Below are 18285 nucleotides of genomic sequence, written 5' to 3'. Positions count from 1 at the left end.
GGCCGCATTGGCACAGATATCTCCAAGGAAGAAAGTAGCTCTGCCTAATCAGCTTCCCTCAGCAGGCCAAAGAGATTGAGGACTGACTTTTCAGCATTTTTTTCCTCAGTGCCATTGCAGCAGCAAGAGCAGTCATAGCATATCCCAGTACAAGCAGAGGCTTATGGTACCAGGACACTCACATGCTAACTCCTCCATACCAGCTCAGGGAGCCACTAGGATTGTATTGGCTGCTGCAGTGCTGAGGCTATAATTTTCAGGCAAGAAGAACCTGTCAGCAGTGGTACCAGACTCCTCCTCCTTTCTCGTAAGTGTTGCCAGAGATGCTTTCAGCTCTCCATTTTAGGGACATGGATGACATCAGAATAACTCCAGAGTTATGCTCCCCTTTATTGGCTTATTCCCCTCTTTCAGCTGGATTGAAGACTATCTGGACAGCCCAGGATACCGATCATGAAGATATCACTACATTCTGGGAGCCATAGTCATGGTAAATTGTCTACTCCTCATACTTTAGCAATGCCTTCTTGTGCAATTCCCCACTCTGAAGACTCTTCATTGTCATCTGTGACTCTTCCCAAGCACCCAGTAGAGACCATTCACCAGAACCTCGTCCACCTTCACTGTCTCCTTCTTGAGCTAAGCTTTAGGATAAAATAGTTTATCCTAAGGACTCTACCTTTAGACCCCCATTGCAAGAATCAGCTTTCATTCCCTGGGGACAGCCTCCTTAAGCCCATTGCTTATGGATTTCAACTAAGGCCTTATTGGCCACCTGGGCCGCCTCATTCATGGCTACCAAGTCTTTTAGTCTCCCAAGAATCATCTTGAGAAAGCCGTCAAAACCCTGCTCTCTGCCAATACCTCAACCAAATGTGGAATCACAAAATCTTTTGAGGAAGAGTGCGGAGAAATTCACAGTAACCCTTCATATACACCTCTTGCTATACCTACACCAGATGAAACCTCATCTGTGGGATGATTTTAAGACCTATCAAGAACTTTTAAAAAGAATGGCAGACATCCTGAAACAGCTCCAAAGGAACTTCTAGGACGACATACAAGTTATTTGATATCTTGCTACCAGCTGCTCAGAGCAGAATAGCTCTTCCAATTGATAGAGATTCTCGCTGCTGCCAAAGAATTATGGGCAAGCCCATACTTTGAAAAGGGCTGAACGAAAGTAACGAGTCCTTTCTAAAGGATTTGAATATTTTTGTTCGCGTTCATTGCCGTCGTCATCGTTAGTCACAACAATTAGTTAGAGCCAAACAAGCTTACAAATCTGTCATATGAGAAAAAGGTCCCCTTGGCTGCAAGGTTTGCCCTTCAACATCCCTTCAGGTCAGGATGGTGAACTATTTAGCTCTGTTGGCTAGAAGTAACTATGCAGTGGGACAAGGCAGCAGATTTTTCCAACGAACTATCACTTGATTTAATGGAGGAGTTTAACTTGATCTGCTCAGAGGGACGTTAGATTTCTAGAGTCTTTCTCCATGCAGAGCTTTACAGACGCAAGGTCAGTGGCCACTGGAATTGCCATGATGAGAGACTCCTGATTGTCTGCCTGAGGTCTACCTAAAGAACTGTAGACTATGGTACAGGATTTACTGTTTGATGGAAAAGACCTGTTTAGTGACACACTGCACCCTTTGAAAGATTCTTGGGCCATGCTTAGATCTTTTGGCTTTTATATTTCCAACTCTAAAAGGTTACAGTATATTAGAATACTTCTTGACAGAGGTTTCAATCATCTACATCCTTGCACCATCAGAAACAACTAAATCAGTTTAGAAAGGGACAGAGATTCCTAAAGCAGAAAGCAACTTCTTCATATACTTCTCAACCATCCCAACAACAAATATAATGCTTTAGTCAAGGATACCAACCCAATCTGTGGATCTGTATCTTCCCCACCCCAAGGATGTCTAGACTGTAATAACCTCAGACTGTTGGGTCTTGCAGGTCATTCAACAAGGTATGCCCTACAATTTTGCCATGGTACACCATGCCTCCTCCCCACCCCTTTTCAGGGACCAATCTCACATGATTCTTGTGCACCAAAAGATACAGTTTCTATTAGAGCTACATGTTGTAGAGCCAGAGGTGCTTCACTTCAGAGGAAAAGGATTTTATTCCCTTTACTTATTGCTACCAAAGGAAAAGGGGGAGTGGCAGTCTTTAGTAGCTCTCAGGCTCCTCAACATGTATATGGCCAGTCCAAAGTTTTGCATGGTGACTCTGGCATATGACATTAGATCCAATGCACTAATTCAGTACTCTCAACTTGCAAGACACACACTTTCATGTGGTTGTATTTCTGTTACACACAAAGCTTCTCCTCACTGCAATACTGAAGGAACATCAGTTCAGGGTCGTCTCATTTGGTCTCTCAGCTGTATCTTGAATTTTCATGAAGTGTCTGTTGGTGGTAACCACTCATTTACATTGTCAAGGTATTTATGCACCTACACCTTGACAGTTGGTTAATCCGAGGCAAATTAGCCAGTAGGTCTCCAATTTGGTAAAATGGATTCTGGGCCTGTTCTCAGAGTTAGGATTGAAAATCAACTTAAAGAAATCTCAGTTGATTCCATCCCAATCCATAATATTTATTGGAGCTCTCCTGTGCACTTCTGCGTATAGAGTAAGATCAGTCCACACACTGTCTAATCCACCGTATGCAATATTCCATGCAGACGGGGTCACCATGCAACTTCACCCTACGTTTATCCCTAAGATTGTATTGGACCTTCATGTTAATCAATATATACGCTTTGGTCTATTTTTTCCATGGCCTCACTCGTCCCCAGACGTCAGATGGTACATTAGTACTATCTTAGTAAGACAAGTTTGTTCAGAAAATCTCCTAGGCTTCTTAAAGCATGTGGCAGTGCATCTAAAGGCAGAGCAGCCTCCTCTTGGAGATTATCTATATGGGCTGTATCAATTTGTCATCCATAAATTACAGATACCAAGTCAAGTTACTGCTAGTTCTACTCAAGCTACCTTGGCAGCATGCTTCAGCAGAGTTGCAGTCATTGAAATTTTATAGAGCTGTGACGTGGTTCTCTACCCACTGACCAACCACGACTCTCCCTAGTATCAACATCTGGAATGCATGCTGATTGGGATATGCTCAGCTTGGAAGATAAGCTCCTAGCTCCCACTACCTAAATCACTGTAACTGGGAGCCACATGTGCAGGAACATGAAGAAGAATTGTGGTAAACTGTTGTTCTTCAAGAGGTTCTGTGCCTATGACTCCCAAGACCCACTCTCCATCTTTGCTGCTTGGAGACTCCTCTTGAGACTCTGGGCAGTGAAGGAACTGAGGGAGAACAAGTTGTGAGGAGGTGCATATGGGCATGAAGGGTATATGCATGATCCCTACTGGACACTGTTCTTTGAACTTCAGAACACCTGTGCAAGGGGCGCTGCTGCACCATAAGTAGGATCCACATGCACAGAATATCTCAAACACTTACCACAAGATAAGGAACCATTTCTTTTATATATATCTGGTATCTGAAAAACCGTAAACAACTGGAGAAGGGGAAGCAGCCTATTATAGTGTTTATATCAGTGGACTGGAGTCAGGGGTGAAAGTGAGCTGGTACGGGCCAGTACTGTGTACCGGTAAGAACCTGCACCGGTCCATACCCAGCCCACATTAAAGCATTGCCATGGCAGTGCTTTAATGTCCCTGCCCCTTTTGCCTCCCCTGTCGGCGGCCCTGCTGGTAGGGTCCGTACCGGCAGGGCCACCGACGGGGGGGCGGGGGGGAAGGGGCAGCAATGTTAAAGCGCTGCCGCGGCAAAGGACCGTCCTTAAAGCGCTGCCGCTGCCCCTTCGCCCTGCCGGCAGCCCTGCCGGTCGGGTCCGTCCCAGCAGGGCCGCCAACAGGGGAGGCAAAAGGGGCAGGGACATTAAAAGCGCTGCCACAGGAGCGCTTTAAGGATGGTCCTTTGCCACCGCCGTGCTTTAATGTTGCTGTGCCCCCCCCGTTGGCGGGGGCCGCGGCAAAGGACCCTGTAGCGCTTTAATGTTCCTGCCCCTTTTGGCCCCCCTGGCCGCCGATGGGCGGGGCGCAAAGGGAGCAGCTGCCCTGGAGCTGGCGATTTAAAAGGGCCCGGGGCTCCAGACGCTGCTGCTGCTGCCGTAGCGGCAGTGGCGTCCGGAGCCCTGGGCCCTTTAAATCAACATGGGACATCAGCTGGGCGGTGCGGGCCAGCTGGACTGGAAGGGCTGGCTGGGGGATGCTGACCCCGCCCTCCCCCAGTTCCCCCCCTTCCACCTGAGGCCCCACCCCTTCTGGGGCTGGAGGCTCCCCGCCCCAGTAAGTGGCCTCAGTTACTTTCAGCCCTGACTGGAGTCAAGAGACATCAGTTCTACTCCCCACTCTACTACTGGCTGTCTGAGAGACCGTCCAGGTCACTTAATATTGTGCCATTTTCCTCATCTGTATTATGGGGATTCTCTCCTCCCTATGTAGTACACTTTGAGATCATCTGAAAAGTGTGCTGCAGTGTGGAAAATAATTTAGTGTATTTTATATCCAAGCCAATAAAAATCAGGTTAGTTGACATTCAAAACTCCCCGTCAATTCATACATCAGTCTTTCATTTCAAAAATTTGGTTATACATAAGCTACAGTAGGGGGAGGAAGGAATAAACCATAGTCCAGTCCATAGCACCATCCTGCCTCTGATATACTGAAATTAAAAACTCTCAACACTTCTGGACGTTCAGTTTATAAAAAGGAGAGGTAACATCTGGTATTGCTGATTTGATTCTAGGTATGTTCGAGCAGAGGTACTGGCTGGTTTTGTAAATGGTCTGTTTCTGATCTTCACAGCATTCTTCATTTTCTCTGAAGGCGTTGAGGTATGTTCTGAGGTCAACTGCAGTCAATAAATCTCCTCTGAAAAAATGTTTACCTTTGCAGAAGCTGCATTTCTGTTTAGGAGTGTATATTTAAGGGGAGAAGACAACCTAAGCGTTACTGTAATGGATGATGAGTAGTCATATTTGCAACCAATTAAACTTGTGTCATCTGAACAGAATAGAGAAAATCTGCTGGAGTCAGTGTTGGATGTACATGTATAAATATCTTCTTTTTTCAGAGTGTCTGTATTAGCTTTAAGAATAACGTATTTTGATTGCATGAATGATGCTAACTTCTGTCAGATCTACCCTTTTCTTCAGCAGCCAGTATGGTATTCCATGGAATGGCTCTTCCTTTTCATTATTAAAGGAAAAATAAGGCTAGAAAAACAAAAGGAAACCATTTGGGCATTTTATGTGGACAGAGCATTCTAAGTAAGAAGTTAGGATTAGACATTTGTCAAAAGGAAAGAAAGGGATAAGATTGTCAAACAGCAGCGGTAGTGTTGATTAGGTTGTGAAGAAAAATGAGTGAGCAGAGAAACTGGCTTTTATGCTATTAGGAGGTAGTGTTAATTTTTGCCTGGAAGAGGTCTTGAATAAATGTCACACAGTAACAATCTGAACACTTGCAGGTATGTTTTCTTCTTTTCTAATGACAGGTAGCTTATTTGTTTGATAGTAACAAAAGGTAAAACTTTCAAAAGCAGGAAGTCCCATTTTCACAGGTGACTTAGTTAATCAAAAGTTAATGGGACATAGGCTCGTAAGTTACTTAAATGCTTTGGAAAACTTTACTCTAAGACTACAAAAGCTAGCCAGAAAAAATACTAACCCAAAGCCTGATATTCAGTGTGGAGACCACCAGGAGGCCTCAAAGCAGTCTCTTGATAAAATGGCAGCTTGTCTTTTCTGCTGGGAATGTGGGAGTGGGTTTTTCCTAAGAGTGCTCCCCCTGGCCCATGCTGGGGGCCTCATCTTTTTATACTGACCTCTGGTAATAGGCAGTCCATTCCCTCCCACTCACATGCTAAATGAGCAGGCACTTCTTCCCTTTTTAGCCCTTTTCCTACTCTGTTAGAGAGGCTTGCAGGATTAAACAGTGTCAGAGGAAGCATTGCTGACTACAAAAAGTAATTCTAGAGTGTTTTAGTGATGTCCGTAATAGGTTCTGGTAAACTTGTTTCCGTTTTTAACATAGGATTTAGGGGTAATTAAAACTCCAAGAAAATAGACTCTCAGCTGCTCCTCTTACCTCACCTTTTGAGAGAAAAGAGGTATTCTTCAGACTGAGAAATAATTTTACGTAGTCCCAGTATAACTGAACTAAAATGTCTTGGTATTATTTTGAGCTGAATAATGTCATAACAGAATATAATGTAGAAGATGATAGTGAAATGTAGCTCTAATACCATTTGAAAAGAGACATACAAAATATTTGGTGACTTACTTCCAAACAAGGAGAAATATAGGTATTGAGGTTTTTTAAGTTTTCATAATTCTTCTAGAATACCAGCGTTCCTAATTCATTATCATTAATCTCTTGATTTGGATATTGTATCAGAAAACTCCTGCATCAAATCAGATATGTAATACTGTCTATTTTCTGGAGTTGCTTCTAATTGTGTGGTAGGATTATAAATGATACACTAAACTTTCTTCTTTTTGTAGAGAGCACTGGAGCCTCCTGATGTGCATCATGAGAGACTTCTTCCTGTGTCTATATTAGGATTCCTTGTGAATCTTATAGGAATATTTGTTTTTCAACATGGAGGCCATGGACACTCACATGGCTCTGGTATGACCGTTGTAATTCTCATTATCCTTTCCTCATTTGTGTTCAGTTACAGTTAGCCCTCCAACCAGGGTCTGCATGTTGCATGTTTTATGTCTTTCAGTAGCAAGCCTATTGAGTCATGTACAGCCTTGGCTTTTTCAGTATTACTAAGATAGTGTCCATTTTTCCTCCTTATTGAACTCCCAATAATTGGAAACCCAAAAAGACATTAATCTGCTGTCTGGAACGTGTAGTTTATTGTAAGAGACTTGCAAGAATTTTCATTTCTACAAAAGATTTTTCTCTTTAAATAGGAGACTGAAATGGCCTCAGGTGGAGCATTTTACAGGAGAATAGCTGAACAAAAATCTTAAATCGAAGAGGAAACTCTTTCAGTAGTTCTTGCAATTGTTTGGCATGGTTTTTCAAATTAAATTCAAGATTTATATACACACATCTGTTAAATGTTTCTGAGTTTTTGCTGACATTAGACTTTCTAACATAGTCTGTGAACTGTAACTCATCCTGATAGATGGAAGTAGTGTAAGTATTTTACACACCTTTTAATGTGATTGATTTTAAAAACATCATAGTATAAACGCAAGAAAAGTATGGCCACGTTCACCTCACAGAGCTGGAAGTGTGTGTTACAGTCATGCAAAAATGTATGCAGGATATTTCAGTGGTGGTCTAAAATGGCTTGGCTCAAAAAGAAGTAACATATAAAGCATTTTGACTTCCTTGTTCAAGTTCAGTAAATATTTTATGCCGCAACGTAACTTGGATTAATTTAGATTTTGAATTATGTGTATTAGTTTTTCTCTCTCTGATCTACATGGAAAAAAAATCTCTTTTCCGTGTGGAGCAGGTAGATATTAAGTACTTTAGAAATGAATGAAAGCATACTTTTCTTTAATATTCACGTACACAGTATTCTGACAGTGATATTTATTTATAGGGCATGAGCACAGTCATTCTCTATTTAATGGTGTTCTCAGCCATGGACACAGTCACGGAGGTCACGGTCACAGCCATGAATCCAAACATGGCCATGGGCATTCTCATGATCACAGTCATGGGAAGAGAGACTCGCACAATCAGGATTATTGTCATGGTAAGTGTCTGTCTGAAAACAAAGGCCATGCACCAGAGATGGTATGTGCCATTAAGTTTTACTGGCATAGATCTTTGTGGATAGATGAGAAGATGCTGTCAGCTTGCTTTAGCCAGCACATATGGAAGAAATGTTTCTAAAAGGAGAATGCTAGTGGTATGTTCTTATCCACCTAATGCATCTTGTGGTAGATCTGAGTCAGTGCTGCTTCTTTTTGCGGCATATAATTGTTGTTTCATTGTGAGCTTTGTAGTAAATTCAGCATTGCAATAATGAGAACTAATCTAATACTTGTGAATTATACTAATATTTGTGGTAGTAAAGATGCAACTTTAACTGTAAACTTGTTTGTGTAGAGGAAAACTTAAAGGTATCAGCTTTTCAAAAAGCCCTTAACAAAACCAGCTCGAGTTATGTCATGTAGTTCATATTACTTTAATAAAGAATTATACCTGTTATATTGGTTTAGCTATGCATACAGCTTGGTTACATTAAAAAAGATGTGTCCACCTAAGTATTCACATGTGTATGCAAAGGTTCAAAGTATAGTTTCTGCTTTCTCTTGTCAGGACTGCAGCCTCCACTGCAATCCCCCACACTTTGTGCTTTCAGGGATCCGCATTTTATAGTACATTTTATGCACATGTGCATTTATAGGGTATAGTCCCATTTATTCGAAACCCTATTATCCCAACCTCTGCCCCCTTCCTTGTCCCCAGGCTGCATAGGGAGCCCTTTGTTGCCATAGCCCTGCTCATTCAATCCACAGTTGGGCTGCAGAGGGCTCCCTGCACTGCTACAGGAGCCATGCAGTAGCAAGGTGGTCTCCGTCTTAGCCGAGGGCAGCAATGGCTCCTGCTCCTCGTCGTCCTTGCAATCGTTGCGGAGGGTCTGTGCTCCATTATCCGAACCTCATCATTATTCAGATTCCCCCCTTGTCCCCCAGCATGAGATACATACCTTCAGCAGCACATGTCTCATGCTGAGGGACAATGAAAGAGTTTGGATACTGCAGAGATCTGGATAATAGAGTTTTGGATAAACAGGAGTAGAGTGTGTGTAAAATATAATATATACACACACTCCTATACACGCACACATATACACAGGCTTCCCCTTCTCTCCTCCCTCTCCCCATCTTGAAATTTCAGCTTGCTCTTTACCTTCATTCTGGTACAGCAAATACTAAATTTTCTAGCCAGAGATATGACTAGTCATCATGAATAACCTTATGGTGCACTCAAAGTAGTTTTTCTTTCTGAAGCTTAACAGAATTGATAAGTTTAGAAGGATACATTGTATGTGGCTTAACTTGCCAATAATTGTCTCTACAGATGATCACTCTCTTGAAGGGGCTGCAGGATCCAACAGACAGATTTTAGAAGGTATGACAAGAATAACCATAGTGGGTTGTTAGTTTAGATAATAGACCCATTTAGATGCTGGCTTTAAATTCAGTGGTGTTTGTTATTATAGGTATTAATAATGAACAGAAAGTTGTGTTAAGTGTCTGGTTTATTTTCTTCAGAAATTCAATGTGAAAAGTTTATACAAGTGACATAATTTCTGTATTTTAAGTGCCTATCTCCTATGGCAGTACATGCTCTGGAAAGTAATGAAATAGTAAGTAATATCATACTGGAACAAATTTGAAAAGCTTTGGCCAATATTTTGGATTTTAAAGGGTTGAGGATTGCGGTACTTAACTTCACCTTTCAGGAAAGTGAGAATATGGTGAGTGAATAACCATCTTGTCTAGCTAAAACAAAACCCCCAGTAACTTAGCTCATTCTGGACACCTGGATCAATTCTTTTCTTATAACATAAATTGGGAATAGGGACTGGGGCTGGTAGAGAACATCTCTACACCCATGTCCCTGTGGGCATCTTGCAGTCTAAACGTCAGTGCGGGACAGTGTTATATTCTTCCGTCTCCAAATAAGTGGAAGGGTGAGGAGGGAAATTAGGAGCTGCTGGGGAGGCTAGGTAGGGGCTGACAACGAAGCTGCCCTAGTACTTTGCTCTTTCTGGCTTTCTGTGAGCTATTCTGCAGCAGCTGCTGGGTTGTCTATACAGTCCATTCCATGGTTTTGTCTGCTGCTGGGCAGGAACCACGGTCATCTCTTGACCTCTACCCCGCCTCTCAGAATGAAGGATTTGGGTGATCTCTAGTAATTGAGGGGATTTGGGGAAGACTGTTAAGGTTATCTCCTGGCAGTTGCTACAATCTGTTCAGGGAGAGTAGAAGGAAACTCAGTGGCTGTGCAGCTTCACTGTCTGTGGGCCCCTCTCTTCAGCCCCACAGCCTTTGGCCCCATTTACCTAGTTTTCCACTTATGCTCGATCACCATAAGAAAAGGATGCTTTTACTCTTCCCCAAGGTCTGCCAGATCCCTAGGGAAGGCATACACAAAGGCTCTCTATCTGCCACCGTCCTCGGTCTTGTCTGGCTGTTGATGATACACAACAATACATGAGCTCCAAAGGGGACATTTGGTTGCATGTGTGCAGCTTAAACAAGAATAATAAGAGAAATAATTACTTGAAAATTGATTATTTAATCACCATTGGCCTGACCAAACCACACGGAAGCCAGCATGTGACATGTAACTTTATTTCCTTGCGTTATACTTGACATAAAGAAATGTATACTTGTGGTGTCTCTTATCGGATACTTCTGTGGCTCTGGGGTTATCCTGTAGTTGTTAGATATATCACTTGCAAGGCAACAGTCTTATCTGATCTCTTCCACCATATGTATTACTTTAAATTTCTCTCTCCCCCCCCCCCCGCCCCCCCGCCCGCCCAGCACATTAAAGTGTTTGTGAATGGCTATGTTTCAGAAGCAAATACATAACAAGAATTTTAAAAAAATTCTTTAAGGCAAATTTCTGGCCTGTTGGTCTTAACATAGGATATTAATTAGAATGAAATGTGAATTTAACAAGACTGGTTATTCAAGGTTTTCTTACATGTTTTATCTTAATGAATAAAACTTAGTGATACTGGATGATTATTTAGAATATATTTTACATACCTCGGAAGCCATCTTCCTGCTTGTTGCGCAAACAATGCATCGTGAAATGAACACTAATGCAATTATTTTACCTTTCTTATTTTGGCAGAAAAATTTTAATTGAAACTCTCAGTAAAGATATTGAAGTTGCTCTGTGTTTTGTTTATAGCTTTAGTGTTTCCTTATGCAAACAATTTAAAAACTAGCTTGAGATTTTAATTCTGTTGAAAATGTTTTTCTTAATCAAATACAAATCTTTTTTCTTTTTAATCTGGCTAGATGTTTATGGGTGAAATACTTCAAGCTGTGAACAATTACTTATTTTAACAGCAGCTGATGAACTGTGACTGTACCAATAATTGCCAGCAGAGAGCTCCACAGGCTTATCTTTGGCTTGCTACAAAGAGTTGGCTCTCAACTGTTTTAACCTAAAGCTATATTTGCCCACATATAATCATAATTTATTAATGCAAGAAATATTTTTAATTTGTATTGACAGTGAATATGTAACTTGTAAAACATAAATATCTCGCAAAGCTTTGCAGAGCTCCTGCTAGAAAAACTTATCTCCTCGAGTAGAAATGTTGCTTATGGATCACCGGGGTAGAGATTTGACTCATCTGCTGTATTATGGCCTAGCCATTGGATGAAGGACTTCTAACTGGTTAAATCTATTCTGACATTTAATCCCCAGTTCAGTTGATGGTGGTAGTCAAGAATATTCCATGGCATGGCCACATTAAAAAAGAGTTTCTCTGAATGCCTTAGCTACTCTTCAGGGTATAGGACCTAATTCTGTGCTGACTTACAGGAAGCCCTTTAAATCAACATCAAATTTGCTAGCACAGTTCATGTTGTTGTCTGCTTTTAAGAGTTCTCATCAAAATGTTTCCACCAACTTTTTTAAGGGCTTTTGGTTTTTAAGTGTTTTGATTTTTTTTAATGCTCTTTTGTAGGTGTATTTTTACACGTTGTCGCAGACACTCTTGGAAGTGTTGGTGTAATCATATCAGCTATACTGATGCAGAACTATGGTCTAATGATAGCAGATCCTATCTGTTCAATGCTCATAGCTCTACTTATAGGAATAAGGTAAGTGTTGATACAAATGACTAAATAATAAAACATTCAGTGACCCCGTTACGTTGTTTGAATCACAAGCCTAAAAACAGGGGTAGGTCTGTTTTAAAAACAAAATTACAATGTTGTGTCTTGACAGTGAATCTTTTGCTCTAAAATAAACCGTTTCCTCTCTTTGGTGGTTTTTTCTATTCTTTGTACCTGTTCTGGTTTTTCTTGCTTGAATCATCTTTATCTTTTTCAGCAATCGCCACTGCTGCTACATAAAATCTGCATCTCTTTGTTTTATTAGCCTAGCGCTACAAATATATTGTTCTGATCCATGTTGTAAAACGCTTCTCTCCCTTTGTGCAGTACATGATAATATAAGCTGAGGTACTATACTAGGAAGTGGAGCAGAATAGCTTAGTGTAGTGGGGTGCAGCTTGCTGGTACAAGATGTGGCCTGGTCCTTGCTGAATTAAACTTTCACGCTCATCAGAGAATGTTGCTTGACCCTTTTGTATTTATATTCCTTAGGCTTTGTGGATACTCTTTTAAATAGCACATGCTGGGTCATTTAAAAAGTTGAGGCATGCAATAGTAGAAGATGGTGAAGTGCCATATAGTTCCCCATTACTGCTGTTTACTGAAATGATTGTAAATAGAAGTTAATTGAAACCAGAGTTTTCAGTGGCACTCTTCTGGTAATTTCTTCAGTGATGGTAGAGGGCAGAGTATTTCAGCTTCAGACAACTACTATAACCGAGCATTTCTAGTGTTTAACAGGCAGGTGTTATCCAGTATTTGAATGGCTGCAGCTGTACTTGGGTACTATTACCATATATGGTAATACATGGCAGTATTTGGTGGCAGTCTGATGTGACTCTCCTGTGGTATCTTTGAGACTGGCGGATAGTATGTTTTAAGCATTAACTTTTCAGGGATGCCTAAAACAATTTATAATAGTAAATTTTAATAAACTGTTCTATTTTGACTGCATTTCTTAATACCCATGCAATACACAGGCATTATAACAGTATACTTATTATTTTCTCCTTTTATCAACACTAGCTAAATTATTTAATAAGTTTAACTAAGCAATTGTACAAATGAAACTGCTAAAATACAATATAACTAAGAAAATTCAAGTTGACTAATAGGAAAAAGATACAGCTAAAGTGGAAGCTTAGTGAAATGCTATGATTTTTGTAGACTAGTATTCTGTGGTTTTTAGGGTCCAATCCTGTGGAGACTAATGCGTGGGCTTAACTTTAGCACTGTGCACAAAGCAAAGCAAAAAATACCATTTAAGTGGAGTGGGAATGAGGGGACAATAAATGACATTCTTTGGATACTGGAAGCTGTTCGCTGCTACTTTAGTAGAGATTATATCAGTTTATGTTGTGGGCATAGGAATAGCATGTCCTATTTAGATAAGAGAATTTCCAGGCTGTTGTAGCATGTGATGAAAGGGCTGGAGACCTGTTCAAGGTGACATAATGCTTAGACAGAAAAAAAATGGAGCAGTTGGCAGGGTTGTGTTGGCCTTCGTGAGAGGCTGCTTTAAATATTACTTTGCTTGCCCAGGATCATTCTGGGGTCTTTGCACTGCGCAGGTTGGCCACTAATTGGCCACATCCTCGGCATAAAGCAGCTTGTGTTTCAGTCTTTGCCAGTCTAGCCTTTTGCAGCAGGGACAGATTAAATGCCTTTTCATATAACGAAAAATCTGAAGTTGGAAACCAAGCCTCTGGTGCTTTTGCTGGGGACCTGGTCAGTGAGATGTGTGATACTCTCTTCCTGAATTAATCTGTAACGCCATTCTCTTCTCCTCAGGACTCACTTCTGCAATCATGACTACAAGAAATCAGCCATTCAATGATGCTAGGTTGTGTGCAGTAAAGAATAACTGATCTTATTTATTTTTTTAATAGGAGAAAGGTCAGCTTCAGTTTCTCCCTTCTGTGTAACTGCATAATCTTTTGCTTCATTTTGTTTCACACTTTTGCATCTGGTTTCAAATGACTTTAAACTCTTTTGGGGTAGGGACCATGTTTGAGGTTAAGATTTCATTACTTTTACTAAAAATAACTGTGACAGACAGGTCATGGGCAATAAACAAAAATTCACGGGAGTCTGTGACCTGTCTGACTTTTAGTCAAAATAACCGGGGGACAGGGTTAGGTAGGGCAGGAATAATGACAGCTGAAGTCCCATGGTGATGATTTGGGGGTGCGGGGGCGGGGGAGACGGGACTGACAGGCCAAGCCCCTGCCATGTCGGGGGTGGGGGACAGCGGTGGCTCCAGCTGCCGCAGCCACAGTAGGGGCACACAGCCCCTGCTCCAGAGGTGGCCGCAGCTGCGGGACAGGGGCACGCAGTCCCGGTTCCAACCCCAGCCACAGGCGCACAGTCACAGTTGCAGCTGGGGGGAGGGGGCACAGCCACAGCTCCAACCGCCGTCGGAGGGCAGGGGCGTACAGTTCCACCTCCAGCCCTGACTTCAGCCATAGAGGTCCAGTAAAGTCATGGAATCCATGACTAAATTGTAACCGTAACCATGTCTAACTAGGTGTTCAGCATCTAGTATGGGGTGGCCAAACTGTGGCTTGCAAGCCACATGCGGCTCTTTTACCATTAAAGCGTGGCTTGCAAGCCCCCCTATTCTCCACCTACCAGACTGCGGGGGTTTAGGGAGGGAGCTCAGGACCTCTGCCTTGCAGTGGGGTGGTGAGGTAGGAGCTTCTGTCCAGCGAGGAGGAGGGTCTCGGGGCTTCAGCCCTGCAGGGTGCACCAGCCGGGGCTTGGGTAGGTGTGCCCCGGCTCTCAAACTTCTGATGATTGTCGTATGTGGCTTGGAGGGTCAGTAAGTTTGGCCACCTCTGATCTAGTACAGTGTGTTATGTCTCCACGATGAACACTATACCTGCATACCGATTCTGGCATAGCCCTATAGCGTGGGCCTGGTCTATACCTAAAATTTAAATCAACCTAGCTACATTGCTCAGGGGTGTGAAAAATTCATGCCCCTGAGTGACATAGTTAAGATGACCTAACCCCAGGTGTAGATGCACCTATGTTGACAGCAGAATTCTTGGAGAGGTGAATTAACTACAGCGATGGGCGGGACGAGAGGACAGGATACACTTTCCATTGCTGCATCTATGCTACAGACACTGCAGCATCATTGTAGCTTCTGCAATGTAGACATAGCCATGGACACAACATATGCTGACAATGGTTGTATAGGACACCATCTATCTGAACGGAGTTAGCTATAGTAACAGAAGCCCTCTTCTATCAACATAACCCTCAATGTAGGTGCAGCTGTGTTGGCATAGCTATGTCAGTCAGGGGTGTGAGAAAACCACACCTTTCACCAGTGTAGATATGCCAATATGAACTCCAGTATAGACACAGCTGTATTGACAGAAGAGGGCTAACGCCCTTCAGGCAGTTGGTGGAAAAAAAACACTGGTTAGTGTAGGCTGTGTCCAAGCTACAGGGCTATGCGAGGGGAGGGATAGCTCAGTAGTTTGAGCATTGGCCTGCTAAACCCAGGGTTATGAGTTCAATCCTTGAGGGGGCCATTTAGGGATCTGGGGCAAATATTGGGGATTCGTCCTGCTTTGAGCAGGGGGTTGGACTAGATGACCTCCTGAGGTCCCTTCCAACCCTGATATTCTATTCTGTGCCATAGTTATGCTAGTATAGTCTGTTGTGTAGACCTACTTTAAGTAGGTGGATGTAGCTTGTTGGCCTAACTGGGCTAGACTGAGACATACAGAGCAAAGAGAAGAAAAAAGAAGCTGGCCAATTAACTACTTAAATGAAAAGTTTTAAGGGGCAAGATGAAAATCAGCTACAGTATTTGCATAGCCACCAAAAAGTGTTATAGCCTGTGTGTATGTATGCAACGTGTGCCACTTGGCTCTTCAAAGCCACAGCTAGCAGCATTACAGCCCTGGGGTTAATAGCTGGTTGATCCTCTCAGTTGCTGGTGAGCAGATGTCTGCAGCCTGTATCCGTGTTGTTGGTATTGGACACAGCCCACACAGGTAACACATCATTTGGTCCTATGTTGATCTTCTGCTGAGTCCACAGGACTGTTTTTGACCTCTTCCCCCCCCTTGCTCTCTGGTTGGCTCAGTTCTCAGAGAGGGACTAGAGTGTGACCAGTTGGTTGGGTTGCCACTATGAACATTTTTTTTATACAGCTTTAGAAAAGCTTCTGAGCATGGGGCTGGTGGCTACCACATCCTGTTCTCTTTCCAACTGAATTACGCCTGCCCTGCTCTCTACACATGCATGGAGACCGAGTAACTAGTTAAGAGCAATGTCTCTTCCCCCCTACTTCTCTCCCCCTCCACTAGAGAAATAAAGTCAAATGCGGCAGGATTACGTGAGCACTGTGAAAACATTTCTGTTCCAGTTAAGAAGACCTGGATGAGAGTGCTTGTGTTAGTGCTGGTTAATCTATATCACTTTTAGGTCATTTGAGTGGGAAACTACTTCTCTGTGAGTTTTAATAGTTTGAGCCAATAGCTGCATCTACCTATCTTGACTCCTGTTGGAGTTCTACCTTACCTATCCTTGCTAGTCTCAGTGAGTATCTGGTTTTCCAAAAAAACCCCCCAATTTAGTGTATCATTTAGTATCGTATTATGAGTAAGGCACTTTGTTTTCTGTATTTACTGATATTTCTCCAAAACAATCCTGGATTTTTAAAAGCCGGTATTCCGGTTTTAGTAACTTTCAAACACCCCTGCCCCGAACTTCATTTTTTGGGGGACTTGAGAATTCTTTGTGGAGGAAGCAGATGGGGCTGAAGCAGAGCAGAAGGCTGCACCCAATGAGTACTAGCTCCTGGCCCTTCAGAGTGGCAGGGGAACCGGATGGCTCCATCCTGCAGGGCCAGGGTAGGAAGTGCTCTCTCCAGTGGGGATTGGTTCATACTCGTGGGGTGCACCCAGTGATGAGCTGGCAAAATCTTCACAACCGGTTCCCTCCTCACCCCACGAGGGGGTCGTGGCCCACCCCTGCCCCCCGGGACTCCTGCCCCATCCAACCCACCGTGTTCCTTGATGCTCCCCCTCCGCCCCCCCAAAGGATGCCTGCCCCATCCACCTCCCTCCCCTGTCCCCTGACTGAACTGGGCAGGAGGGTCTTGTAGGCCACCGTAGTGGGTGCCCACCCTGCCCCTAAGAGCCAGAGGGACCTGCCGGGGGCGAGGTGGGGAGTCCTGGTAGTGCTTATCTGGGGCAGCTCCCAGGAAGCATCTGGCAGGTCCCTCTGGCTCCTAGGGGCGGGGTAGCGAAGCTGGGGGGGGGGGGGGGGCTGCGGGAGCGGCCACTTCCCCCATTGATCACATCAAAAATGGTGTCCTAGGCGCTGACACCGTGGGTGCTCCGGGGCTGGAGCACCCATGGGGAAAATTTGGTGGGTGCTCAGCAGCTCCCCGCCTGGCCCAGCTCCACCTCTGCCTCCTCCCCTGAATGCGCCGCCCTGCTCTGCTTCTCCACGACCCCCCGCCCCGGTTTCCTGTGAATCAGCTGTTTGCGCGGGAAGCCTGGGAGGGCTGAGAAGCAGGCGGCAGCTTCGCGCTCAGGCCCAGGGAGGCGGAGGTGAGCTGGGGGGGGGGGGGAGTGGTTCCCCTATGTCCCCCCCCCCGGGTTACCTGCTGCAGCGTGGGCGACCCTCCTTGCCCCCCCCCCAGCTCTCCTCCGCTCCGCCTCCGCGGGCCTGAGCGCGAAGCCGCTGCTTGCTTCTCAGCCTCCCCCCCCCCCCCCCGGGCTTCCCGCATGAACAGCTGATTCGTGGGAAACTGGAGGGGGAGGGTGGAGAAGCAGAGCGGGACGCCATGTTCAGGGGAGGAGGAGGAGGCAGAGGTGAGCTGGGGCCGGGCGTGGAGCTGCTGGTGAGTGCTCTGCACCCACCAAATTTTCCCCGTGGGTGCTCCAGCCCCGGAGCACCCACGGAGTTGGCGCCTAAGGCACCACTTTTGGCCGTTTGTTAAATTTAGAAGCCCTTTTAGAACCGGTTGTCCCTCGTGGGACAGCCGGTTCTAAAAGGGCTTCTAAATTTAACAACCGGTTCCAGTGAACTGGCTCCAGCTCACCACTGTGCACCCCTCCGGGCTCTTCAGTGTGGCACTGTCTGCTTTCTTTGAGCAGTGGGGAGCAAGAGGGACAGGGAGCAAGACCCTGGCAGCCGAGACCACCTGACCAGTATTTTGTGAATGCTGAGCAGCCTTCTCCTCCAACCACACTGCCCTTCAATTTTGGTCTTTACCTATTTTTACGTATTTTTTTAGTTTAGAATAAACTGACAAGTTCCAAGGAAATGGGGGGAAAATGCCTTAATTATGAGGCACAGCCTATACTTGAGTCCTGAATTCTCTGGCCCCCCGTCCCTGTGCTCATGCAAATTA

At 44.1% G+C, this 18285-nt stretch overlaps 1 protein-coding gene across 4 annotated transcripts in view; it reads left to right on the top strand.

Annotated features, from left to right (window-relative positions):
* SLC30A7 (solute carrier family 30 member 7) overlaps positions 1-18285 on the top strand; it is a 54599-nt gene that overhangs the window by 13536 nt on the left and 22778 nt on the right. For all 4 annotated transcript variants that reach the window (XM_037906374.2, XM_037906375.2, XM_037906377.2 and 1 more), the window contains exons 4-8: positions 4799-4886; positions 6558-6684; positions 7622-7777; positions 9112-9162; positions 11750-11885. In XM_037906374.2, coding sequence (XP_037762302.1) covers positions 4799-4886; positions 6558-6684; positions 7622-7777; positions 9112-9162; positions 11750-11885 — 558 coding nt within the window. The remainder of the gene's footprint in view (positions 1-4798; positions 4887-6557; positions 6685-7621; positions 7778-9111; positions 9163-11749; positions 11886-18285) is intronic.

This window comes from Chelonia mydas, chromosome 8 (genome assembly GCF_015237465.2).
Source record: "Chelonia mydas isolate rCheMyd1 chromosome 8, rCheMyd1.pri.v2, whole genome shotgun sequence".
NCBI classification, from domain to species: Eukaryota; Metazoa; Chordata; order Testudines; family Cheloniidae; genus Chelonia; species Chelonia mydas.
This window is presented reverse-complemented; position numbering and strand designations above follow the sequence as displayed.